General features: G+C 38.3%; 1 protein-coding gene across 7 annotated transcripts in view; it reads right to left on the bottom strand.

The window, feature by feature from the left end:
- Positions 1-7,404: 7,404 nt before the first annotated feature.
- Not1 (CCR4-NOT transcription complex subunit 1) overlaps positions 7,405-27,109 on the bottom strand; it is a 403,150-nt gene continuing 383,445 nt past the window's right edge. For 5 of the 7 annotated variants that reach the window (XM_067156230.2, XM_067156231.2, XM_067156233.2 and 2 more), the window contains exons 39-40: positions 22,267-22,401; positions 7,405-9,493 (exon numbers count right to left, since the gene is read on the bottom strand). In XM_067156230.2, coding sequence (XP_067012331.2) covers positions 9,415-9,493; positions 22,267-22,401 — 214 coding nt within the window. In that variant the 3' untranslated portion in view covers positions 7,405-9,414. The other 2 variants (XM_067156232.2, XM_068229844.1) reach the window with 2 other exon arrangements.

The raw sequence follows: 27,109 nt of genomic DNA, 5'->3' as shown, positions 1-27,109 counted from the left end.
AAGTCCTGTGGTCTTGGCGAGGCAGCTGTTTTAACACTTGTTCAAAGTTTGCATCCTGGACACATGATCGATACTTCACATCTCCAAAACTAGCCGAACAACTTTTTGAACGTGGCTTCAGGTCGACTGGTACAGTGATGAAAAATAGACTTCCTATGTCGGTTAGGCTAAAATCCGACAAAGATCTGGCTAAAGAAGGAAGAGGTTCAAGTGATACCCTCGTTAGAGTTGACCAGAAGCTGGCAGTCACGAAGTGGATGGACAACAAAGGAAGGAAAATTTATAGAGGTAGAAAGGCCTGCTATTGTTGGTGTATATAATAGCAATATGGGGAGAATTGACTTAGCCGACCGAATGAACTCGTATTGCCCAATGCGTGCATGTATTAAAAAGTGGACAATACGCGCAATGCTATATTTTACGGACATGGCTGTAAGCAATGCTTGGTTGCAATACCGAAGTGATCTTCAGGAAAGGAATGTACCGAATAAATCAATAAAACAGTTGCGTGCATTCAAAATGTGATTGGGAGAAAAACTAATCCTTGAGGGTAGTCACGGAGGAAACGAAAGTAGCAGTAGTGATGAAAATTCAACAGTTGAAGTGTCATCAAAAAGGCAGAGACCAACAGTCGTTCCTGTTCCACCAGAGTACAAACTTAAGAGAAGTGCACTTCATTTGCCTGAAATCCAAAAACTGAAAAGTTTTCAGAAGTGTAGACTTCCAGGTTGCAAGAAACTGTGCTGTGCCAAATGTGTAGAGTGCAGTGTGTTTCTCTGTCTAAATGCAGAACGAAATAGCTTTACAGATTTTCACAAGTAAAACAATCTGAGTGAAAAACTTGTGTACAAAACAAAATTTGACAAATTTTGGAAAAAAATCAATATTTAATTATTAATTAATCAGCATGTAATCATTTTAATTAGTTAATTAGGTGGTTTATTTATCAGCCAGAAGAAGTGTGAAATAACACATTGAAAACCAAATCAGTGTAATGACTATCTAAGTCAGTCATTGATTTTCAGTGTATAGGTATGTACGGCTTGAGTCCTGAGGTATATTATACATACCTATGATTTTGAGCAAGTTAGTAAATATTTTTTAAAAAGGTGCCTATTCTGTGTTATTTAACTCTTTCCTTAATCCCAGCACCTAGTTTAAGTCAAATCATGCAAAAATCCAAGTCCCGGGTCTCAGGAGGTTAAATATTAATAACTCAGTTAAGCCACTTCACTTCTATTAGGTACTTAGGGTACTTTTCCAGGTATTCTAGCTTTTAGAACAGATGCAGGAGATAGGCCTACAGTTCTAAAAAAAATCACTTTTAGAGGATACATTTATTTATTTGTTTATTGTATGGCATAAACATTTTTTTGTATTTATTTAGTCTCTTAAACAGTTATAACTTTATAAGTGGCACAAGAAAATTTTATGACTACTCATGGAGTAAAGAAAACCAGTCTCATTGAAGATGACTGCAGCATTTTTTGCATATCTACATTTAATATTTTCTGATTCTTACACATGCTGCTCCTTGGATTTTCTTCACAAAGAATAATAATACAATAGCTTCTCAGTGGTTTAGTAGTACAGATCCCAAGATCGCAAATTCAATTCTAGCAGAGGGAGTTGGATTTTGAAGGGCAGAATAAAGTCCATTCACCACTCTACGTTGAATGATAGCGGCATGTAAAATATCTCGTGCAATATATTTGGTGACAAAATTAATTAAAACTCGGCCACTGATGCCCAACCGAGATCTGTTCCTCTACCATCTAGTACAGTCAATGTTGAAATTATATGCAAACAGCCTAAATGGCATCAATACTATCAGAAAATACAGGCCATCATTATTTATTGCCTCTAATTCTTATCCTGTAGTTGACATCATGTAAATCCATTCCTCCCATTCTTTCGTTGTGCTGTAGAACAAGTTTGGTTGATAAACCACATTGGGCTGTTTTTTTTTCCTGTCTTCTCGGTTAGCATTGCTGGCCTATGGTCTAAGAGATCTCACGTTTGATTCTAGCCCGGGGATTTCTACCTTCATTTTTCAGTTTTTCCGACTTGGGGGCTGGGTATTGGTGCTGTCTCTAACATGTGAGGGCTCCTGTGGACGACAACCCAAAAGACTTGTGGCAAGCTTCTCCAGAGGCCATACACCATTTTTTACACACACGCATGCGCATACGTGGTTCTACGGCAGCAAAATTGGTCATAACTGTAACCGACTGTACAGTTACGAGCGCACAGCTGTGAGCTTGCATCTAGGAGATAGTGGATTCGAAACTGCCAGCAGCCCTGAAAATGGTTTTCCGTGAAGTCCCATATTCATACCAGACAAATGCCGAGTCTGTACCTTAATCAAGGCCACAGCCGCTTCCTTCCCATTCTGGTGTGGGCATTTTTAAGGATTAAAAAATATGTATCCCTGTACCTGTAGGAGATACTTCCATGATTCTTTTCTTCTTTGTGCTTGTATGAACATCTAGTTTTGAAAAATGTTTGTTTCATGTCAGTTATCACTTGAGATTTTAAAGTTGTTCATATTTTATACCATGTTTTGCAAATGAAAACAAGCCTGATGGATTACTAAGTAAGACAGTTTTCTGAAATACCGTTATATTTACCCTATTCTGATAATATAAAATGTGCACTGAAATTACAAAACAACAATAATTAAAATTATGTAAAAATAATAACTGTTCAAGAATAATAGTAATAACAACAAAAATATAAGCTCTTATGAAATTTTATTTATGTACTTTAGGTGACGATAGTGGCTCTGAAGGTAATGTTAGTTTAGATACTCCGAGTGAAGATGCTATTAAAAGGTATGTAATTATAATTCTATGCACAAATGGAAATACTGACATCCGAATATGAATTCGAAACATCAACTGGCATTTCATTTTGACTGAAATTTATTTTACAGCCTACCGCACATTTCATATTTGCGTGAATACGTAAGAATATCTACACATGTATTAGTAAACTTGTCTGTTTTTTTTCTTTCTAGATATGAGGGATTACGATTACATAAAATATCGGAAATATAACTTTCATCAAGCACTTGTTTGCTGCGAGAAGCCATGTTTCAGAGCACACTGAGTGAAATCTACTCATGCACACTTGTCGATAAAATCATAAATTCTCTGACTCAGATAATACTGCCTTCTGTTGAAATATTTTTTTAACTAATACTAAGTAGCTGTCAAAATGCGTGCACAGCTCGTTCTTGATTTTTAGTTAATTGTCAAACCTTACTACGGGCTATGCAAGCAGTTAGACCGGAAAGAGTTAGAGTACAGCGACAGCATTTGCCTGGTGTGAAGACAGGAAACCATGGAAAATCATCTTCAGGGCTGCTGACAGTGGGGTTCGAACCCCACAGAAGCGGCGCCCCTAACCGCATGGCCAACTCGCTCGGTGTGAAATGTAAAAAATACAAACAATGAGATGATGGATGTCTGTGAAGTTTGAAAAGTTTACTTTCTCTTAATTCATTTTCAAAAGGCTTAAAAAATTTATGTTGCATAATGCAAAGTTGTGAAGAAATGAGTTAAATCTACATACCAGTATATAAAATAAGAGTTTTGTCAGTACGTTGCTCAGAATATGAAAAGAATGGTATTTCTTTATCAGTCATGTCCACAGTAACAAGAAAATGCACTTTTTACTTTTCCGTAATTTCTGTCTGTATGTACACGCATCACGAGAAAACGGCTAAAGAGAATTTAATGAAAATTGGTATGTAAAGTAGGGGGATGAGCCACTACAATCTAGGCTATAAATCATTTTATTCACGCTGAGTGAAATGGTAGTTTAGGGGAAGGTCTAACATTTAATTCTCAAATATTTATATTATTAGTGGTCGTATCAATAAATACTATATAACTAAAGTTATATAGAATAAAATTTACGATCATTTATGTCTTATAGATTTTTACCGTACCAGCTACGATAACACAGATATTGTTGCTAAGTCCATATCAATGCCGAGCTACGAGAAAATGGATAAACATAATTTAATGAAAATCGGTATATAGAGTCGGGGAATATGAAAGTACTGTTTAAGCTATAAACAATTTTATTCACCCTCCGTGAAATGGTAGTTTAGGGGAAGGCACCTAAAATTTAATTTTTAAATACCTATGTTGTTGGTCCTATCAAATACTACATAACAAAAGTGATAGAGAATACAATTTTCGATCATTAATGTTTTATTCAATTTTACCGTACCGATTATGATAAGAGTGGTATTTCACTGTCAGAAGAAAATTAAATGTGAAGGCCTAAAATGTCGAAAGCACATAACATTGATCAACAATAACATTACATTGACCATTGTTTGTTGTGATGTTTTTGTCTCTTATGCTGACACTCAACTCTGATAGATGGGATTACTGTTGAAGTAATGCAAAACTGTCTGACTGAATAATGGAAGGAAATAGCTGGGGAGTAAGATAACTTTCTTCTCTAGCATGTCATTCCTCTGGTTCATACATTTTCTGATACTGCTGGTACGTAACACACTGGTTCATCATAGTATTCCAGCTATTCGATACCTACACTGACGCACTGTTTTGAATGAGTAGTGTGCACACTTAAGGCAGAAGCTCTCTTAACCCTAGAATCATGAAGTCCCTCCAGGGTAACACGAATTATAAACTTTCGTCTGTCAGACTACCAAAAAGAAAAGCGCTTTAATAAGCATAAACCCAACATTTTACACAAAATACAGAATATTAAACTTAAAACTACCACACGTAGTGATAACAATACACTCTGGTCAGTTTTTCTTCAATAGGCACATTCAATGCACTGTTTTGCCTGGTGATCAAGACAAATGTGCTTCGCCATGTCTTACAAAGGAATCGGGTTATTCTTTTTTTCTTTGATGGACAAAACGCACAAACTTTTCTTCCTTCAGCAGTACCTGATTGAGGCTCTTCAGGAATGCCATCTTTTCCAAGAATTTCAGCAATGGTCCTCTTCAGGCTGTGCCTCAAAGTTGGTGTCTGAAGTCTCTCTTGCAGCTTTGGAGCCATTAGCATTTTGGATATATCCTTTGAAGACTCTCGCCTTTTTGACCATCTTATGCACATACATAATGTATCCATTGGCAAGTGATGTATTAATCATACTATAAAAGATACACATTGGCCATCTCGTTTTTCTTGAAGAGGACATCAATGCTGACATTTCATCGAAAGTGTCCACGGCACCTTTAGTCCCATTGTAGTCTTCTGCCATATCTTTTTCCGACTGGCTGCTACTGTTCCTACTTCATGGCATGTAGAAAGGAGGATTAAATTCTTGTTTGGTTTTCCTTTATAGGATACCATTGTTTTCATACCATCATAACAAAACATGGAGGACCCAAGCTTTCTTCTCTTGACTGTTTTCATCTCTGGTGGTATCTGTGGCTAGTCTTTTCTCATTGTTCCAATGATTGTCAGGGTATGGTCGCAATGCAGAAAATCAACCAGACGAATTGAGGTGAACCAATTTTCGGTCATAATATTTCTCTTTGATGCATGTATTGGCCGGGTAATTTCATTCACGAAATACATTACCACTAATGTCTCCTGAAGAGAGTGGTTCTCTGTCTAATTCAGAAAACACTGCCGTTATCAATTCATTATCGTGCACTAGATGTTTCTGTTTCAGTATCCTATTAATCTTACGCATTACGTACAAAAACATTACTGTAATAAACCAAATATTAACACCATTTACAGCTATGTACAAATCACGAATACTTTCACAAATCATAAACTTTCGTCTCTCAGACGGCGGTCATATCGCAGCGAACAAACAACTGGACCTTAATGCTTGAAACCAAGGTCAGCATTGATTGTTGATAGCCGGGGAAGAATAGATGGAGGGGGAAGGCACAGTTCATTAGCATCTGGAAATTACCGCAGAAACTACAGGGGTGCGTAGTCTGGGAGACAAAAGTTTATGATTCTGGGGTTAATAGTAGTATGAACTGGTCTAGATTACAATTTAGGCCTATTCCAAATTACAGCACCACAATTCACTAAATAACTCAAAATTCAACCCTGAAAAGAGCCATTTCTTAGGAGAAGCTTCTTCCTCTTCACTGTTATTAAATCCACAATCATTTTATTCCAAACTAGCAGCGAAGATGGGGTTTCTCCTCTGGCTTGCTCACAACGTGTACACTACCTACCCTAGAATGCTGTATATAATGTAGAATTCCGTAGTGAAGCACAGGTACATCAGCTAGTAAACTACAAAATTGTGACCAATTCCCTTTAAGTCCTGCAGTATACAAGGGGAATTTGAGCTATATGATGGTGAGATGGCGGCCCTGGTTTAGAAAGCCAAGAATAATGGCCATGAGGATTCGTCATGCTGACCACATGACAGCCCATAAACTGCAGGCCTTCAGGAGGAGCAGCAGTCGCTTGGTAGGCCTTGGCCCTTTGGGGCTGTTGCACCACAGGTGTTGTCATTTCATTGTCATCCATTAGCCTTCAATTACCGTATATCTATTTCGATAGTATTAATGCTTTGGTAGTGCAGCATAAACATTTATTATTATCTGCATGAAATTTTTGTAATGCAAGGATGTTTTAGTTTACTTTCTCATTTTATATGGTTGGGTCTAATTAAAATGAATCTTTCTGTATTTTATATTTATTTATAATGTTCAGCCAATGGATATACCGTACTCTTAGAAAATAGCTTCCTTCTCTTCTTTTTTAAATGCAAATTTTACAATGGATGAAATTATATTTTAATGAGAAGTAAATGAAAATATGGTCCAAAAATAGTATAGTAATCTCGGAACAGATATCCACTTGATAAAAAATGGGTAGTGGGGGACTTGTAAAATACTCCCACACTCCACTGAACACAATCATTACATTTACTCACCTAGGATTCAGTACTGGAAAGGAACGAACATGACTTCAGCTAGGATTCAACCAATCCTGGATCCTAATTTTTCCCTCCACTTCTTTTATTATGTTCACTGAGATAGAAGCCCCTCTCTCTCTTTTTTTTTTGTGAGGGCATACCTACTGAAAATTTTTCAAATGTTTCCTCTTCCAAGGTACGATTGAAAATAATTTTTTTTAAACAAACTGAAGTACTGAATCACCAATGCATATCATGGCATGGTAGCACACAGAACAGCAGGTATCTTCAGTCAAAGTTTGCCACACTTGATATATCAAACAAAATTTAACTGATGGAAGGAAAGCCAGACATTTTTGTTATTGGGAAAGGATTAGACATCAGGTCTCCAAACTCAAATGAAAGTGTTTGAGTTGGATACTAGTTTCAGAGCAAGACAAGGGTCAACTATGACAGGAAAGATAAGGCTGGATCAGTTGAACAAGAAATTTGGGACAATATCAACCGCAGGAGTAAAAATTCACTATATATTGTCAGATATAAGACATTTGTATATATGTATATAATAAGGCATTTTTAATGGTTTAATTACTCAAAAGCAAGTTTAATCACATTTATAAAACACAAAATAATACAATAGGATCGATTTTGTTCCGTTTTGATTCCCACTTTCATCACTATGCAACTGTTCTATAATAGTCCTCCAACAAAGCTATCTACACGTGTACGATTCTCATTATAAACATAAGCAGAAGTAGCCACTAAATATTACTATAATATATCTTCACAGTATTCACAGATCATCATAATTACACCACCCAAAATACAAAACTCATGAACAACTAGGTGTGAAAGTATGGGCTTTAACACAAATTTCATCACAGCCTAGAAAACATTTGTAATGATAATGCTCTTTTCTTGCCTATCACATAGTTATGACATCATGTAAGTCAAAATAAACACAAAGTATGCCTGTATAATAAACTGATTTGTCAAACCACGTTAACAAGATTTCTTTTCTAGCACTTCTATAATAAAGTCATAGCTACATAGTGAAGCTAAAGAAGATAACCGTTTGAAGGAGAAAATCCAACAGAGTAAGCTAAAATGAGAAAATAGAAGAGGTGGAGTGGGAAGTTATTTAGTTTTAAGTATGTATGTAGATTGCTACTTGAAATGTAATTTGCTCATAGACCAATTACACCTCCCCCCCCCCTCTTTCTATTTTTCAAATCTATTTTCCCCCTGTACACTCTCCTAATTATAAAACTCTATAATACAAAGCTTTCCGAAGCCAATGAAATACTTAAAACCAGTTATGCCCATTTCACCTCTCTCCGATTCTCATTTTGCGAGTAAAAACTCTATCAGAATTTTCCTTCATTTAACAGTACAATCTTGTGAATGAGGTCATTCAAAATTCTTCTCCGGACTGTTTTAAAAAAATAATAAAATCTTTCTTTATATATATAATATATACACACATACACATTATTTGCAAATTCTTCAAATGCTGACACTTCAGATGCATTCACATTATTTTATACATCGAAATGCAAAGTGATACAGTTTATAGTACACTTTGGTAAAGATGATTGTGAAAGATATCAATAACCACAATACAAAAACAGTTTTCCATCAGCACGTAAAAAATCCATTCTTCCATCAAATTTCCCACTGGCTACTTAAAATATGGACTCTACTACAGTTTATATACCGGTTTTGTCTTGTTCAATCCGGAGAAAGGTGGTTGTACTGTAAAGTGATTCGAAGTGCAGATAACAACGGGGGAAAAGCCAGAGGGATAATGACAGACACAACCAGTCAACTTGCAGAGACAACAAGAAAAAATATCACATATTTCACACGGACTTCACAAATACCGCAGAGATAAATTTGTAGTCTCTTGACTAGACTGTATATTATTGAAAAGTAGTACTTTTATTCCAAAAAAATTGTTTTCACTCTGGGTTTTCCTGTTATTGCTCAACTCCACTAAGATATCACAATATAATGATTGAGAGAGAAGATAAGAAACATAAAAAATATATGTATATATGACATTGGCATACTTTTAGTTGAGATCAAAAAGCATGTCAAAATGTTATACGAATAAAGGCGTAGTAATGTCCATAGAGGTCCAAACTATGTATAAACCATCTACCAAACCTTTTGTCTTTCTTAATGACCAAATACCGACTCACTTTCACAGATACTTACACCCTGCATTAAAAAAGTTTGTTCAAGATTTTCACTTTACATGAACGTAAACAATCTTGTATTTTTTAACCAGTTCCCAAACTCACTTTTATCATAAAAATGAAACCATAAAAATTAAAAAATTAAACTCTACAAATACAAAAAATATAGTAAAGCATTTTCATAGTTATTTTTGTCTAGACTAGACCTGTTCATTATTTACATTAGAATACAATAGTCTTTGTGCATCTCAACTTCATACAACGTAATTAAAAGGAAGTAATACTCTGTTGCTCCTGTTCCAACCATTACATGGTTCTATTATCACTCGGGTAATTCGTTTTCTTGAGCTGGCTGAACCTGCTTCTGAACCATGCAAGATCGTGCAACGGATTCGAACAACCTGAAGAAAATGAAAACAGTAAAGTTAAAGAAAAACCCACAGATATTTTCTTCAGTTAAATAATAAAGCAGCATATTATGGGAATTAATGAATAGAACTTCCTATAATACAATATTCAAAAAGAAAGAACATGATAAGATGCGACAGAAGTGAGTATAATGGCTGACTGCTTATTTTTTAGGCAACAGAGTTGCCAGTGCATGCCGCTGGAATCACACGGTCATTTTGTACTTACAACATAACTATCTCTTAAATAAATACGCAATTACTGTCGTATAGAAATAAATTCTATCAGTTATTCAACATGAGTGGTTCTTTAACTCTTTACAATTTTTCTTATTCATGAATATCTATTATCAATCACTGAATAGAGAGCGATTGCTGCTCAAGAAGGACGCCTATATAATTTGCCTTCCACATGCGAGACGTTCCCCTGATCATGGAGTCCAGATAAAAATACACTGCTTATGAAGAATGAATAGTTCAAATCCATTGTATGTAAGGTTTGAAACTCTTTAATTATTCCTTGCTGCAGTGTTTAGACAGTCCTGCTTTTCAAGTAGTGGGACCTGAAAATGCTCTAGCAACCACTTATACAGTAAGAAATATTTCTTTTTTAATAGTTTAGTATAGAAAGAGTATTGCCCCTCATCTGTGATGTGTATTTAGGACTTTGTACAACGAAAAAATAAGTTGTGATGAACCATATAATGATTGTGATTAGAGTTGCTCGTACCTATATCATTTCCACCCCCATGTTGACAAAGTGTATAATCTAAATCAACACTGCATCAAAAAGGTATTTATGTGCATTCTTCTTCCATCTTATGTTTCTTTTGGATGGGTTTGCAGTTAAGTTGTCTTATTTTCCTGCAGAACCTTTCCTTTCATCAAAGACTTTTGTTCATTTCATTATCTAGGAAAAGCCCACTCCACAATATAAACACTGCCTCTTGTACAGTTGTTTATCGCGTTGTTAGTTTTGATCCTTTGTTGTGCGATATCAGAATTTCATTTCGTATTCTCCAGGGGCATGGATGAATCAGATATATTTAATTTACGACATATAGATCCCTCTGATCATGAACTTATAAATGGGTTGGGGAGCACTTCTTCTTCTTCTAAGCAGCTGGAAAGACCCATCGATTTCTTTTGCCAGTGACAGTGTGATAAGCAGCTTTAAACTGCCAATGAAGATACATCCTAACTACTTGAGTGCCACGTGGTAATCAGACTGGCTTTCACTCCTAGCGCAAAAAGTGCCACAGCCACAAATAAGTGTCAATTCACATATAGAGATAGAAACAAGGATAGGAACACACAATACAACAAGCATAATGGCAGGACACTGTGAGAAGAGAGAACAAGGACGAACATTAAAACACGAGACGACAAGGACAATCTCCATATCTTCATACAATGTCGTCTTCAACAGAATAGGTTCTCTCCTCATCAATCTCATTTCTTCTACACCCATCTCTTCTCAACCCCCAACGAGTTTATTTCCGCTTTTTCCCAACTTTCTTCTATCCTACATTTTTCGCATCTGTCAAAATGGATCTCAATGAGTATAGATTCCTGCCCTCCTGATGAAGCCAGGGGAGGGCTCTTAAGAGATGGATGTAGAGGAAATGCGATTAAAGAAAAGAGAGTATCTCTTTGAAGAAGGCAGTGTATGAAGATGTAGAGATTGTGCTTGTCCTTTTGTGTTTTCATGTTTGTCCTTTTCTTGTTTTCACGAAATGTAATTTGTACTTGGAATTTACTTCCTGAAATTACTTGTTTCAGCCTAGTAATCAATATACATTGCATCAAGAGTCTGGCAACGTTGGAGCCCTTACACTCAAAAGGAGTCATATCATGGGTATTAAGTCCATGATGTGACCTGCACTGGTTCATTTACTCACAGCCTGTTGTGGGTATCGGCTGAGATTTAGATAATCATGCACTACGGCTTTACGAGCTTGCATGTTTGATAAGGAACAGAAATAACATGTGACAGTGAAGGAATTTGAGTAACTATTTTGAATTAGTTAACCCTCAAAATAATGAGAGTAAGAGTGTGAAACACAAACTTTGCTTGGGAACAATCATTTTCAAAGTTCCAAAGGTCAGGTTTAACGTCACTGTAATGATAGCAACTTGGGTTGTCTAGGCTAAGAAACGCAAAATGAACTACTGTAATATATTTTTCCTAGCAAACTTTAGTATCATTCCAGTTTCATGGAAAAAGAAGAAGAAACACCCCACAGTGATTTCCATAAGAGGTAATGGTGGGTGAGTACAGTATTTCTCAGGTAACTTTAATTCAATCCAATTAATTTTATTTTGTATTCTCCCTACCTCATATACTGTAGACCCACCCTCAATGTTGAAATTTTTTTTACAGTTTGTTTTACGTTGAACCGACACAGTAAGATCTTATGGCGGCGATGGGATAGAAGTGGAAAGGAAGTAGCCGTGGCCTTGATTAAGGTACAGCCCCAGCATTTGCCTAGTGTGGAAATGGGAAACCATGGAAAATCATCTACAGGGCTGCTGAGAGTGGGGTTTGAACCCACCATCTCCCAGATGCCAGCTCACAGCTGCGCGCCCCTAACCGCAGAGCCAACTCGCCCGGTCCAATGTTGTAAGAGCTAATTCAAGATTTAATTCAAACCTTCTTTACTGTAGAAGTCTTCCTCGCGAACAGTTGCGATTTTCTTCTGAAGACGCAGAGCAAAGTTTCACCTTGCTTTCTTGACAAGGCATAAGCCCAAAAGCATATATCATGCCTACCAGAGAATCAACTTGACTGTTTATTAATTGAAACAATATTCATATTAAAACATGTTAATGCTGAGTATCCAGCACATTGAAACAACTCTCAAAGCCACTGATTTGATCTGACAATGCAGCTCAGCTATTTTACTCTCGTACCATATGTCATATCCTCCCTTATGAATATTATACTATAATAATAGCTACATTAACTGCAAAAGAAGGGCGAAGGTATTTAAGGAATTTGGGATAGTTAGGCTAATATTAAAACCCTACCTTCTGTAAGGGACTTCTTTCCTCTGAGGAGCATATGCACAAGAACACAAAACAAGGATATCTACAATATCATGCAACCCTTGAAAAATGTGACTGGGGTAAAAAGACAGAAAATCTTTAGCTGGAAAATGTATTGTCATGCCTTTTAACCTCAAAAAAAAAAAAAAAATAAAAAAAAAAAAGAGGAGAAGTTCTCCCTTCCTTTGGTGGTGGTGCAGTCACAGTTTTTTCGAACTCCAAAAAACTGTTTAAATAATACATATTCTTTTTTGGAATGTGGAAGGTTGGAAGTCTGAATCGTTGCAGTAGTTAGAGTATCTGAAAAGGAAGAGGTATGAAGTTAGATGCAGTTATTCTAAGCGAGCTGTGTTGACAGGAAGAACAGGATTTCTGGTCGGGTTACTTCAGAATTATTAATCAAGTAGGGGAAATGCAGGAGTTGGTACAATAGTTGAAAACAAGTTCCTCTGCTACATGGAGAGGCATATAAGCATGGATATGTTTCTTCCTGTCCTAGCATACATACTGCTGCTGATGTACACTGGTTGCCATTGTTACCATGGTGTCAGAAAACTGTCCATGCTAATTCCAGATAGAACCTCCAGCCCCAAAACATATCCATGTTAAAAAGTCTAAGTTACTAAAACCAGGATAGGAAATGGCAGTACAACAGTACAGGTGTAAACGGGCGCTGGTTCAGCAGATGATCAAGAGATAGAAAGTATGAGATAAAATATTAAGTGCAGCATGTAAAAGGAGATAAAAGCATAATAGTGACGGGAGACTGGAATGCAGTGGTGGTTGAAGGAAGAGAAAGTACAAGGAACAAAGGAGAAAAGCGGCAAATAAAATTCACACTGATCATAAATTAGCTCTTGCTAACAATTAGTTAAAAAAACTACAAATGATAGATTCAAAACCTGGATATATTAAAGAGTATCAAACAGACTTGTTAATGAAGTGATTGATTGCAAGACTTACAGGAAAGGATATTGGTCATATGATGCCAAGTAAAGAAAGGAAATAAAAAAAAGAGCTGGGACGTAATAATAAAAAAAAGGTGAAGAGTGGACAGCCGTAAGAAATGAAATCAGTAAGGCTGGTGATGGAAAGGTAGGACCTACTTTCTGAAATGCACTCCCTTTTCTATGCCGCACATCTCCATCATAACCTAATAAGTTTTCAAAAGTTTAGCTTTATTTAGGAGCTATATTATTTGTAAGAGTTGGTATGTATAATGTTTGCTTGTGGACATTTTAAACAGGGGTTTATGAAGGTTACTAATACTGCAATTTTATAGCTGACATTGATGAGATAAATGTAAAAGCCTTTGTTGATTTTTAAAGGATGAAGTGCCTGAGGGGCATGTTCCCCTTCTCACAGCAATTTTTAGACAACTGAACTGAGAAACAAGGGAGTGGATAGATGGTTCACAGTGATCATAAAACTTCCAGAAGCGAAGAGTAATAGTACAAATGTAAAAATTCTCATGGAACTAGGTGAGAACGAAAACTGCATGGAAACCTTTGAGATCAAAACAAGAGGAAGACAATGTGATAGACTGTCCCCAATTCTTGAAGTATGTACTTTAAAAAGTTGTGATAGTACATATATCACACCCCCGAATTATATGTAGAAGTTATAGATATTATTGTCAGTATTCGATTTATTATTATTAATATTATTATTAGTATTTCATTTGTATATTTTGACATTATTATTGGTAAGCTGGAAGATATCCACATATGTAGGTATGAGTAATTTGTTTTGCACCAGTGGGAAAACATTGCTGTAATAACTCTGGTAATTTGAATGAGTCATCTGGCTACCCCAGTGTCTGTTGTGATGTACTTGTGTCAGGAAATTCCATTACTCGTGTATATATCCCAGCCTGATGAGATAAGCTTGTTGTTGTACCAGGGAAGTTTGGTGATTCATGTAAAACTCCCGAGAGTTTGTTATTGTCTTGGGAGGAAGAAGTAGTTCAGGGCTTGGTCTTGATTTGAGATCACTCATGATTGGCTGGCATGCACCAATCCAGACGTCTCATCTGAGAGGAGGGGGATGTTGATGTCTATAAAGGTTGGTCATACGGCGGCAACCAGAGGTTTGTATGAGAGATTGTATGAGAAACATTGTAAGGGTGATTGTGAAGGTGATTGTATAGGAACGAGAAGGAAGATAACTACAACTACAACTGACGCACTGTACGGGAAGGAAGTGGTGGTGATACACGGTACTGGAGTGACACGACTGCAATGGACTGGACTTCAAACGTTCGTGGAGCGTAGTCTAGTTATGTTTGTGGAAAGTGGCTGATTGTGGAGAGTGCTTGCGCATTAAGTATTGTAGCACTTGTGGTGGCCTAGCATTATATGTTGGTGAAAGCTATCTCAGACTTTCCATAAATTTATATGTTGAGGATCGACAGACGTGTGTATATATCTTTACAACAAGTGTTAAAATATGTGAACACAGTAGTACAAGGTACAGTATCTGTGTGATGTGATAACTGCCGATTATGAGAATCGGTAAGTCGAATTGATATAGAGACAGTGAAGGGTGTTTATCTTCATACATGTACATTGTTCATCGGACCATCTACAAATGGTAGCTTAGTTCTCGCTTTCGTTTTCCCACGGTTTTCATTATTGTTGTTGTTGTAAATATGGAGTCTTCCAGCAATATTTTATGAGTGTATTATATGTATAAAGTTGTATGTTGATGAGGTGCTCATGCACGGAATTTGTTAAGAATATAGTTAGCTATTTTAGAATCAGAGTTATTGATGAACCTAGGTGCAGTTCCTACCTAATTAGTCGTTTTCAGGAGGTTAGGTAAGGCCTGCAGCAGATGTACCAGTTCGCAGCATTATGTACACGCCCTGGGATATAAAGTTTATCATGCTCTTATCTAAATTCGAGGGATCCATTCTGGTGAACTCTGGCGCCCATACTACGGACATTTCGGTTAATTATGCTCATTAATTTTATTAAGTTTTTGAGTAATTTATATTTATATTTTATTTATTTATTATATTTATTTATCAGTAGTCATCAACTTATTACAAAGTTGCATGAGAATCCGTGCAACGAACTGGGCAACTTGGGTGACCAGAGTGGGGTCTTCTTGAGTAACAAGAGGGAAATGCTGGACAGTAGAAAGACTGGCATTTGCAAATGACATCGCACTGATCGCTGAATCTCTGGAAATAGGGGTCATCCAGATCAACTGTTTCAGAAGAGAGAAGCACAACTCCCAAGTGTTACTGGAAAAAACCAAGTACTTGACCAACATCCAAGAGGCTAACAGAGACGTGTCACTAGAACAGGGTACAATGAAAAGAGTGTAAGAATAAGTACCTTGGTGACTGGACTGAATCAAACTTGTCCAAGAAAGCAGCCCTTTCTGCAAGAGTTGACCAGTTGGAACTGACCAACTGACAATCAAAATATCAACAACAACTGTCATGCAATCCAAAGCTGAAACACTATACAACAGCCATCTGCCCAGAATTCCTGCAAGCCATGGAGTATCGGTCACTAAACCAGAAAGTTTTGGTTGAAGGACTCCGAGAGGGAAGAATTCTCAAAAAAGATTCTAGGCCCAGCAAACTAGGGGATGGAAAATACTATAGGTGTCCACAGAGAAAGGCTCTCTAATAGGTCGAGAAAAGGAGGGTAGCTTTCGGTGGTCATGTGGCAAGATCGTCTCCTAACAGACTATTTATAACACCAGAATGGAATTGGATTTGACAGAACAGAAGATAAGGACTTTAAGACTCATACGGTATGGACATGTAAACTGAATGCCTAACACAAGAACACCACGTGCATGCCTAGAAAGAAGATTGAAAGAAGAAGGTCTGTGGGAAGACCTCTCAAGAGATGGCTACGCCAGCTAAGAAAGGCGCCATTTTTAGGCAGATAACAAGGGCGAAGATTCGTTAAACACCACCCTACCCAACACATTGGTGGAGTCCGATGATGATGATCTTCAGTCTATCAAAACTAACTTATGAATAAATATAATTTAGAAACTACGCGATAAAGAAAACATATAACAGAATTATACCTAAAAAACAAAAACAATTCCATTAAAATAGAATGACATATTCACTCTTGAAAGAACATGGGAGTCACTGATCTCTATACCTGGATGGCTGGTAGCTTGGGTAGCAGTAAGCCGAATAGAAGATGACTGGCGCAGTAAGATGGCAGTGAGCGCACGGTGCAGTAGACCACGAGGAGCGCGCTTGCTTTGTTTATGCTTAGTTCAGTGGCGCCAGGCCTCTTGATTGTAGTTCCACGAGTGTTCTGAGCTTTGTTATTGCAAAGTAAATAGTAGTGTATTTTACGAATTTAGGTTTGTTGCATTGTAGTATACTTGTGGATTACAAGATTCAATTTAAATATGTATGTGTTTATCTGAGTCCGCCTCTGTGGTGTAGTGGTTAGCGTGATTAGCTGCCATCCCCGGAGGCCCGGGTTCGATTCCCGGCTCTGCCACGAAATTTGAAAAGTGGTATGAGGGCTGGAACGAGGTCCACTCAGCCTCGGGAGGTCAACTGAGTAGAGGTGGGTTCGATTCCCACCTCAGCCATCCTGGAAATGGTTTTCCGTGGTTTCCCACTTCTCCTCCAGGCGAATGCCGGGATGGTACCTAACATAAGGCCACAGCCACTTCCTTCCCTCTTCCTTGCCTATCCCTTCCAATCTTCCCATCCCTTCACAAGGCCCCTGTTCAGCATAGCATGTGAGGCCGCCTGGGCGAGGTACTGGTCATTCTCCCCAGTTGTATCCCCGATCAAGAGTCTGAAGCTCCAGGACACTGCCCTTGAGGCGGTAGAGATGGGATCCCTCGCTGTGCCCGAGGGAAAAAGCCGACAGATGATGATGATGTGTTTATCTGAAATATGAATGAAGAAACATTCTACAGGGTATTAACATACCGCAGTGTTCAGCTTATGGATGTACAAACAGAACCGATCAGTAGAAGGGGAAATCATTTCATCGGGGAGTTTTATACTGTACATAAGAATCTTCCTAGGGTAGTGTTTTGAGTTTTAGGTTTATTGTATCTTATTTCGCATATTCCGGGAGCAAAATGGCAATTAATTTTTGTAGGTTTCCTTTCTCGAGACCCGAACATCTAAGATCATCGATTAGGAGTATCAGGCGGGAGAATTGGGAGCCTTCTAAAACAGCTGTTCTCTGCTCGGATCACTTAGAGGAAGACTGTTTTGATAGAAATGGACAAACTGTACACCTTAGAAGTGATGTACAGCCAACTGTTTTCAATTTTACTGAACATTAACTGCAAGTAAAAATTTACTTATATTTTTTTTATTTCCCGTAATTAAACTGACGGTTTCGATGAAATAATTGACGTGACCTTATAACAATCTTAGGAAATGAAGTCTGGGAGAATTCTAGACCTTATTTACATCAGTAATAATTATGGGTGGGAGAAGGGAAAGTGTGGTGGGTATTTAGGGCTATCCCATTATACAATTCGTGGTATTTGGGACTCTTAACTGGTGTTACATATATCTGATGATGACTATCAATATCGCTTTGCTAGCTGAATTTAATTAAAGAGGTCTGTAATAGTAAATTAAGCTGCAGGTAATGTGATATATTGACAAGTTTTGAATATTTGCTGGTTTTATAAATGTGTACATTTGCTTCACTGATATTTTAATTTGATAATATGCGCGTTATTTCATGGAAACAGGAAACAGAAATTCATTATCAAGCACCGATTACGAATGTCGAATCTAGGCCTGTATAGTGAGCTACGTTTATAGGTACATCATTTTAAGAATGCATAATTTCGTGGCATACATGTATACAATTTACAGCAATGTTTCCAGAAACTAGTTTTCACTTGTATTGTGTTACCGATCGCTAATTGCATGTATTCAGCACCTAAGTTAATATTTGTCGGCCGTTATTATACACTCATGTTTATTGCTATCCCGGAGATTTAGTGACCTCGGAATGACGTGTCAGTGATCCCAATGTCATGCGTTGAGTGAACATGTCTCTATATTTTTAATTATTCCAATGCACCATTAATTGCGACTTAAAATTGACTATATTATCATTGCTTCCCCATAAGGAGAGCTCTAGGTTGGGTACGCCAACATGGCGAACCGCGCACTCAACTTGGCGTACTTTCTCCTGCAGCGGAGACCTGCCATCAGCGATCCATGTATAGAGATCAGTGATGGGAGTCTATCAAATCATACTCTAGCGTGAGTCCAGCTAGCTAGTTTGTTGGTTAATTTTCTGTTACGCCTTGCTGCGGTGAGGATAATGACATGCTGAACTGTATTTGTAGGTTTATTAATATTACTGCTCCCATTACTATTGGAATTATTTTATAGTTATTGTACTTTAATTTTTTTGTAAGGTCCCTCTGTGGATCAGTGGCAGAATGTCAGCCTCCGGATTCCAAGATGGTGGGTTCAAACCCGGCAGAGGTAGTCAGATTTTTGAAGGGCGGATAAAAGTCCATTTGACACTCCATGTCGTACGATATTAGCATGCAAAAGATTTTTGGTAACACATTTGGTGTTGACCCGAAAATATTAATTGAATCTCAGCCATAGATGCCCAAGAGATTTGGTTTACTCTGCCATATAGTAGACCTAGAGTAAAAGAGAACATCAAAATTGACGAAAAACCAGCCAGATGGTGTCAAATGTGCACGCGGTAGCGAAGGCCATATGAAGAGGACTATTATTATTGTTTTGTAAAGTACGTACGGGTTCTCTAATAATCTAACTACCGATAATTTTCTGTTGACGTCAACGTCTTTTCTGGAGCAGTACTTGTATTTTATTCATCATTATCATTTTACAGTTCCAGTTTCCCAGGTACTGTTGGCGAGCCTCTTCCATTCTGTCTTATTGGGATACGTTCTGTTGTTTATAAAGTCCTCCAGTGTCCTTCCCAGATCTGCAATGTCCATCTTTACGATGTCCATCCAGTGGGTTCTTGGTCTTCCCACCATCCGTTTACCTGCCACATGTCTCTGCAAGTTAACATATGCTGTCCTTGTTGGCCCCATCCTCATTACATGCCCAAACCACCTCAGTCTGGACATGCTGACCTGATCTAACAATGATATAACAATCCCAGCTTCCTTCCCTATCACATCATTCTTTAACTTGTCCAGTTTAGTTTTTTGAATTGTGGACCTAAGGAACTTCATCTCGGATGCCTGCAACCTTGATGAGTCTTTCTTAGCAAGCGTGCAGGTTTCAATACCATAGGTTAAGACTGGTATGACGTACTGATTGAACATCACCAGCTTTGATTTTGTTGGTACTTTGGGATCCCAGAGGAGTGTTCGTACTAGTTGGTAAAAGTGAAAGCTCCTCTGCACTCCATTTGCCACCTCCTTTGTGGCTAGTGTATCTCGAGATATTACAATGCCAAGGTATGTAAAGCTTTCTACACTTTCTAGTGGATGGTTTCCTAGCATGATGTACTCTGGTCGTCCCTCTCTGTTTATTGCTATCACTACTGTTTTGAGTTTGCTTATCTTGAGATTGAACTCCTGAAACTTAACCTTCCATTCACTGAGTCTCGACTGTACTTCTTCCTCAGTTTCTCCCCAGATCACAACATCAGAGAAGGCCATTGAATTTAGCTCACCGGAGGTTTTGTTGATGTTCTTCGTTATGTTATCAATGATGGTGATAAACAATAATGGAGATAGTGCACTGACTTGCTGGACTCCACTTTCGGTCTTGAACCAGGATGAATGTCTGTCACCCAATCGCACACAGCTGGTACAGTTCTCATACAGCATCTGAACTTTCCTCACCAGTCCCTCTGGCACATTCCCTTTTTCTCAAGCATTCCCATATCTTCTCTCTTGCAATGCTGTCATATGTCTTCTCGATGTCAAGGAAAACCATAAACAGATCTTTGCCCTTTTCCCAATATTTTCGAATGAACATACGGACACTGAAAATTAGGCCTGAAGCCATACGGTTCCTCTTTAAATTGTAGCTCTAAGATGACTCGCAATCTGCTCTCTAAGATTTTCTTAAGAATTTTAAGCCCATGAGAAAGGAGTGTTATTCCTTGGTAGTTGGGAGCATTTTTGGCAATTTCCTTTCTTAAACCAAACCAACCAAACCCCATGGCACTATAGCCCTTGAAGGGCCTTGGCCTACCGAGCGACCGCTGCTCAGCCTGAAGGCCTGCAGATTACAAGGTGTTGTGTGGTCAGCACGACGAATCCTCTCGGCCGTTACTCTTGGCTGTCTAGACTGGGACGCTATCTCACCGTCAGTTAGCTCCTCAATTCTAATCACGTAGGCTGAGTGGACCTCGAACCAGCCCTCAGGTCTAGGTGAAAATCCCTGACCTGGGCGGGAATCGAACCCGGGGCCTCCGGGTAAGAGGCAGGCACGCTACCCCTACACCACGGGGCCGCCTTCCTTTCTTAAACATCTTTCGAAACTTCATTGAGCACTCTGTGTACCCTGGACTACTGCTGCTTTAATCATGACCGTGCTGACTTCATCGATTCCTGGGGATTTCCCTTGCTGCATCTTGTAGTTCATTATTACTGTAAATGTAGTTCTTCTCCAATATAAGTTTTGATATCTTCTTAATGCCCATGTATTTGCTTTTATTTTAGATCTAATTTGATGTATCTGACCTGGCATGAGCTGTCATATATGTGCTTTCAGAAGGGGATTTGACCAGCAATCAACCTTCAGAAAGCACAAGCATGCCGTAGACCTCACTGGAGTACGATGCAATGGAAATTTAACCGACAAACCAGCCAGCTGGAACTCACGTCAATGACAAAGTGTTATACCACCTTGCATTCTGTGCTAGAGACTAGTATGGAAGCACTTCATTAAGATAAGTTCCAAATTTCAAGTATTTAAACATAAATGTTCACACATTTCTAAATATTTTTGAGTGTGGTTTGATAGAAACTGACGCACTTTCAAGAATGAAATATGTCATTCTTTTTTAATTAAGTTGTTTAAAACAAAACACACCCAACAAACTTATCAACCTCCAGTTTACCTTCTTGTAAAATAAGCAAGTCCACATCACCTGGCTGACAAAAACTTGGAAACAGGCTGACAGATTCACGAAACAGATTGGTTGTGAGTCAGATCCTAATGAAAGTCTGTGGTTTTCAGCAAAAAACCTCTGAAGAAGATAGGTACCTCCAAGTGAGAGGAAAGAAAGAAGGTATACTGGGAGAAGATGCAACTTTACTGTGCAAAGATCAAAGGCCAACAGCTGAACAAGTATGGTCCCCAGTAGGACCATTCGAAAAAAGAGAGAGAAGCAGCAGCTCAAATGTCAGAGCTTCCAACAGGAAACTAATAGTGGAGATTTATATCTATATCAATTAAGCCTCTCACCTATTTCTATTATCTTCATCGTGATTCAGCACATTCAGGACTTAATTTGTTAAACAAACCCTCACCAAAACTATCCACTTAAGAACAAGTTACTATAGCATCTCAGTGATAAGGGTACACTGACGAACTTAACTTGTTTCTGTGATTCTGAACGATATGTTCACAATTTTTAGTTGCACAGTTCCAATGATTTATTTTACCTTTATCCAGATAATCAATTCCTTAGAATACCAGTCATAAACTGTGTTGATAGGTACATATTCTGTTATGAAATAACACCTTTCATTCCCCCCTGATAATTTCTACTGCTATTTCTAATACTTACTTCTCAATTTCTGGAGCACAATGCACAAATTCATGATTCCAGAACTTATACGTTGGATTTTTGATGAGCTCGATGAAAGTGATCAATAGTCCCCATGGATGAGGTCTATTAACTATCAAACGCTCAAGAAGAACCCTGAAAAGAAAACAAGCAAGTAAGAAAGATTTACTTTGATTGATGATGTATTATAGTAACAACAACAAATCAACCGAAACACAAATAATTAGACGGGTAATACAGGAGAGATAATAACGTGCAACAGCATATTTGAAAACAGGGAGCCATAACTTCGAGAAGCTCACGATAAGACCTTTGACGCTCGGAACTGCTGATCTTGGATGTTTTGAAATTCTGATATGAATTTTTGTAACTTTGAAGCCATTCTATTGACCGTATATCACCATATTTTGCACAAGAAAGACATTTTTCATACTTTTTTTTTTTTTGCAACACAATTTTCTGAAATCACAATTTGAATTTTTTTTTTTTCAACTTGCCAATATGAATCAAATAACACCACATATGAAGTGCTACCATGTTGAAGTTCACAGCTGCACTAATTGTTAGCTGAGTGACATGGCAATTTTGATACCTCAAGATGGCAGTGTCATCGAATCGCCCATTTATGACAGGCCGAAGACAGACTCTTGTTGCTGAGTACATTAGTTCTTTCTCTTTACAATGAGGTATTGGACACCACCATAGCATGTATTATCTAGAAGTTAGTACGATTTTAAAACTTTCATGATTTTGGAATGCTCAACGGCAAAGTATTCTCACTGAAAATACAGTTTATCACTGTATTATCTGCTTATAGCAATCATTTGCTGTAATGAACTGGCCTTAGATGGGTGGAATTACGAGACGTAACGAAAGAGGGAAAGGGAAACAAAATAACGTTATTTATTTTCATTGCATTTATCGTGGATGAGATATTATCCTTACTTATTTTAAAGAAATGGATGCAGAAAAACGGGTTGATGAGGGAAAAGCCTATCTATCTGAACATGGCAGTGTATGAAGAGTAGAGATTGACCTTGTCCTTTTGTGTTATCATTTCACTCCATTAATTCTCTTGCTACAGGTTCCTCTTGTCACACTGGCCCATATTATATCTGTCCTATCAAGTGTTCATTTCAATTATTGTATTAACAGATTTAAGGTTCGGAGCAAGCTTGTAGATACTTAATGAGGACCACGGAAAGTAGATGGTTATCTGCCCCATTACACTTCTTTTTTTTTTTTTGCTAGTTGCTTTATGTCGCGCCGACACAGACAGGTCTTATGGCGACGATGGGACAGGAAAGGCCTAGGAATGGGAAGGAAGCAGCCGTGGCCTTAATTAAGGTACAGCCCCAGCATTTGCCTGGTGTGAAAATGGGGGAAACCACGGAAAACCATTTTCAGGGCTGCCGACAGTGGGGTTTGAACCCACTATCTCCCGGATGCGAGCTCACAGCTACGCGCTCCTAACCGCACGGCCAACTCGCCCGGTAACCATTACACCTAAGAAGCTCTCATTTTATGACGTGTTATTATTATGAGACTGAATTTGGCATTGCTGCACTAACTTTTGCCTGAGTTTCAACTTTCCTATTATGCCTTTCCTGGGTTATCTCCTGCCCCTACCTTTTTTGGCCCTTGTCTTTCCTTTTCTTTATTGTAGATTTGATATTGTTTTAATCAAAGAAGGTAATGAAATGAAATGACGAACACAGAGGTTACGATACACAGCCTGTAGAAGTTGACAAAGAAAAGTGATACAACCCATGTTTTCCCTACTATCTTACAAAATATCACCTCAAGAATCTTGAAGTTGTGAGACTCACAGTTAGAGCCGGAGGCACTGTTACATCTTTCTTTGTCAACTCCTGCAACAGAACCATAAAATCAACAAAGATGTCATCTCTAATATTTCCTTCATAGCACTGAACAGATCCATCATGATCATGAGACATCCTTTACATTCAAACCTCATGTTACAAGATTCATGTTCTGCTAATCATATATACCTTTTTTTTGGTATTCATATCTATTTTCACGGCGTTTACTGTGGTTGGGATATTTTTATGCTACATATGGCAGCTGTCACACAGGACAAGTTGACAACATTTGGGTGGACAGTGTTGGAACCCCCACTGTATAGCCCCAATCTATTGCCATGCCACTTCCACATCTTTGGGTCTGTTTAAAAAAGTACTGAAGAGTTGGCATTTCTAATAGGACAATGAAGCTATATAAAATTTTTGTAACTGGTTCAAATCTCTACGAACAACGTATTCACCGCTTACTTAAACAGTGCGACAAGTGCTTGTAACTGTAGAGATTACTTTTGAGATAAACCCACTGATTTCATTCTGTGGCCCCTGCTCCATTTTCATTTGATTTTCCCTCATATTAAGGTAAGTGAATCCCCATTATTGTTACTTTTGTGAGTCAAGACACTGTTTGTTTTGATAATGTTTACTGGTTATCATAAGTAACTATTCCAGTCTGAATACTACAAAGGTCATCAAGTTTCCTCCTCTATTTGACAAGATGAAGGTTGATGATGTGCTTGTCAGAATACATCAGCATGACACCAAACTTCCGACGAAAGAGTGGAGTGTGCTGAATGCAACAACTACTGATGACACAGGAAGGACAATTGTTTTGGCCCATAATGCAAGAGATTTTGAAAAGCTCAAGAAGAGAGGCCTTAAGGGCAAGCTCGGACCTGGGCAGATCAAATTTCAAGTAATTAAGGGAAAAACAAAACCTAGCGTTGGCAAGGATGGCACTGAAAGTTCTACAGGCCAACCTACAACATAAAAAAATCAGCTGTGGCCAATTTCGTCAGGAAGTTCAAGTCCGAGGCTATCGATGTGGCTCTTATACAAGAGCAATGGGTAGTTAAGGTCAGAGTAGTAGGACTGGCGGAATCTGGAGGTAAGCTAATGTACGATACTACATCGAATATGCCTAGAACATGTTTACTTGTGAGCAGAAAACTAAAATGCCTTCTGTCGCAGGAACATTGTTCAAAGGACTTAGTGGCGGCCAAGATAAAACTTCGAAATCGGGAAGGTCCCAGAGAAATAACCATAGGCTCTGCATACCTCCTATATGACTCAACTAATATGCCCCCATCAGAAGAAGTTGGGAACCTACTTTGCAACACAAAGAGGAAGGCGAACACCCAGTCCTTGGAGCAGATGCAAATTCATACCACACGGCATGGGGCTGCACAAATTGCAACGCAAGAGGTGAGTCTTTACTAGAGTTTATTATTGAAACTGAGTTGACGATACTAAACCTAGGCAACAAGCCTACATTTATAAATAAATAGATAAGGTAATAGACATTACACTAAGCACTACGCATATTGCAAACTTTATTAAAGGCAGGAAGGTGTTGGAGGAACCATCATTGGCAGACCACCAGCACATCCAATTTGCAATAGATGCGAGACTATATGGGATTGAGATGTGGAAAAAAAAAAAAAAAAAGACTGGGATAGATACAGAGAAGTTCTAAGGAAGGCTGTACAAAAAATTCCAACTAACGTGAGAGGACAGAAAGAATTGGATGAGGCAGGGGAACTATTAGAAGAGGCCATTATAGAAAAGAAAAACACCAAAAAAGTAAGGTGGTGGAACAACAAACTAGCAAAAATGAAAAAAAAAAAAAAAAAAAAAAAAAGAGGTCAGGATGTTGTATGGAATATTATCTAGAAATAGAATATCATAGGTAACTCACTGAGTATAACCTAGAGAAATGGAAAGCAAAAAGAAAATCTTGGAGACTGTTCTGTGAGAAAGTGGAATCACACACTGAAACAGCAAGGCTCCAGAAGGTTCTTACAGCAACCTATATAAATCAGGCGGGGACATTGGAGAAACCAGATGGGTCGTTTACTCAGGCGGGGAAGGACACGCTGGAGATGCTAATGGTGTGTCACTTTCCTGAGGCTGAGGAGATGACAAAAAAAGAAACGGTTGGAACAGAGACTGGAGCTTGAAGAGCAGACTGAAACTGTGCCAACAGAATAATAAAACACAACCTGTAAAACGGGCAATCCACACGTTTCACCCTATAAAGGCTCCGGGGTCAGACGAGATACTTCCAATACTCCTACAGGAAGGACGGGAGATACTAGCCAATGCTCTGATGGACCTCTTCAGAGCTAGTCTAGCTTTAGGGTACGTGCCAAAATCATGGTCTGAAGCTAAAGCAGTATTCATACCTAAGCCTGGAAGGGCAAACTATGCCCAAGCCAAAGCATACAGACCATTATGTTTAACCTCCTTCATGTTGAAAGCAATAGAGAAAATTCTGGATAAATATATCAGAAGAACGGTGCAACTGAACTCAACATTACACGAAAATCAGTTTGCATATCGACCTGGCAAATCCACTGAAGTAGCACTCCACCAGTTGGTTTGTAAACTAGAGGAAGGCCTAGAATATAAAAAATTGCACTGGCGGCATTTCTAGATATAGAAGGAGCTTCAGCAATACAACCTATGACTCTTTGATCAAAGCATTGGAAAAGAGCAAAGTGAGTAAAACCGTCATCAAACGGATTAAATCCAAGTTAGACGGACGATAAAAGCAAGCCTGTGCTCAGAGAGGAGTTCTTTCGCCTCTGCTGTGGAACCTTGTGGTGAACAAAATCATAGTTATGCTCAACGAACAGGGTTTCTACACACAAGGACACGCAGATGACCTAGTGACTATGGTACAAGGTAAGGTGATGAGTGTTATCCAGGACCTCATGCAAAGATCACTCAACCTTGTGGAGAATTGGTGTCGGGAAGAACAACTATCAGTCAACCTGAACAAGATAACACTAGTCCCTTTT

The sequence above is a fragment of the Anabrus simplex genome, chromosome 12 (genome assembly GCF_040414725.1).
Source record: "Anabrus simplex isolate iqAnaSimp1 chromosome 12, ASM4041472v1, whole genome shotgun sequence".
NCBI classification, from domain to species: domain Eukaryota; kingdom Metazoa; phylum Arthropoda; class Insecta; order Orthoptera; family Tettigoniidae; genus Anabrus; species Anabrus simplex.
This window is presented reverse-complemented; position numbering and strand designations above follow the sequence as displayed.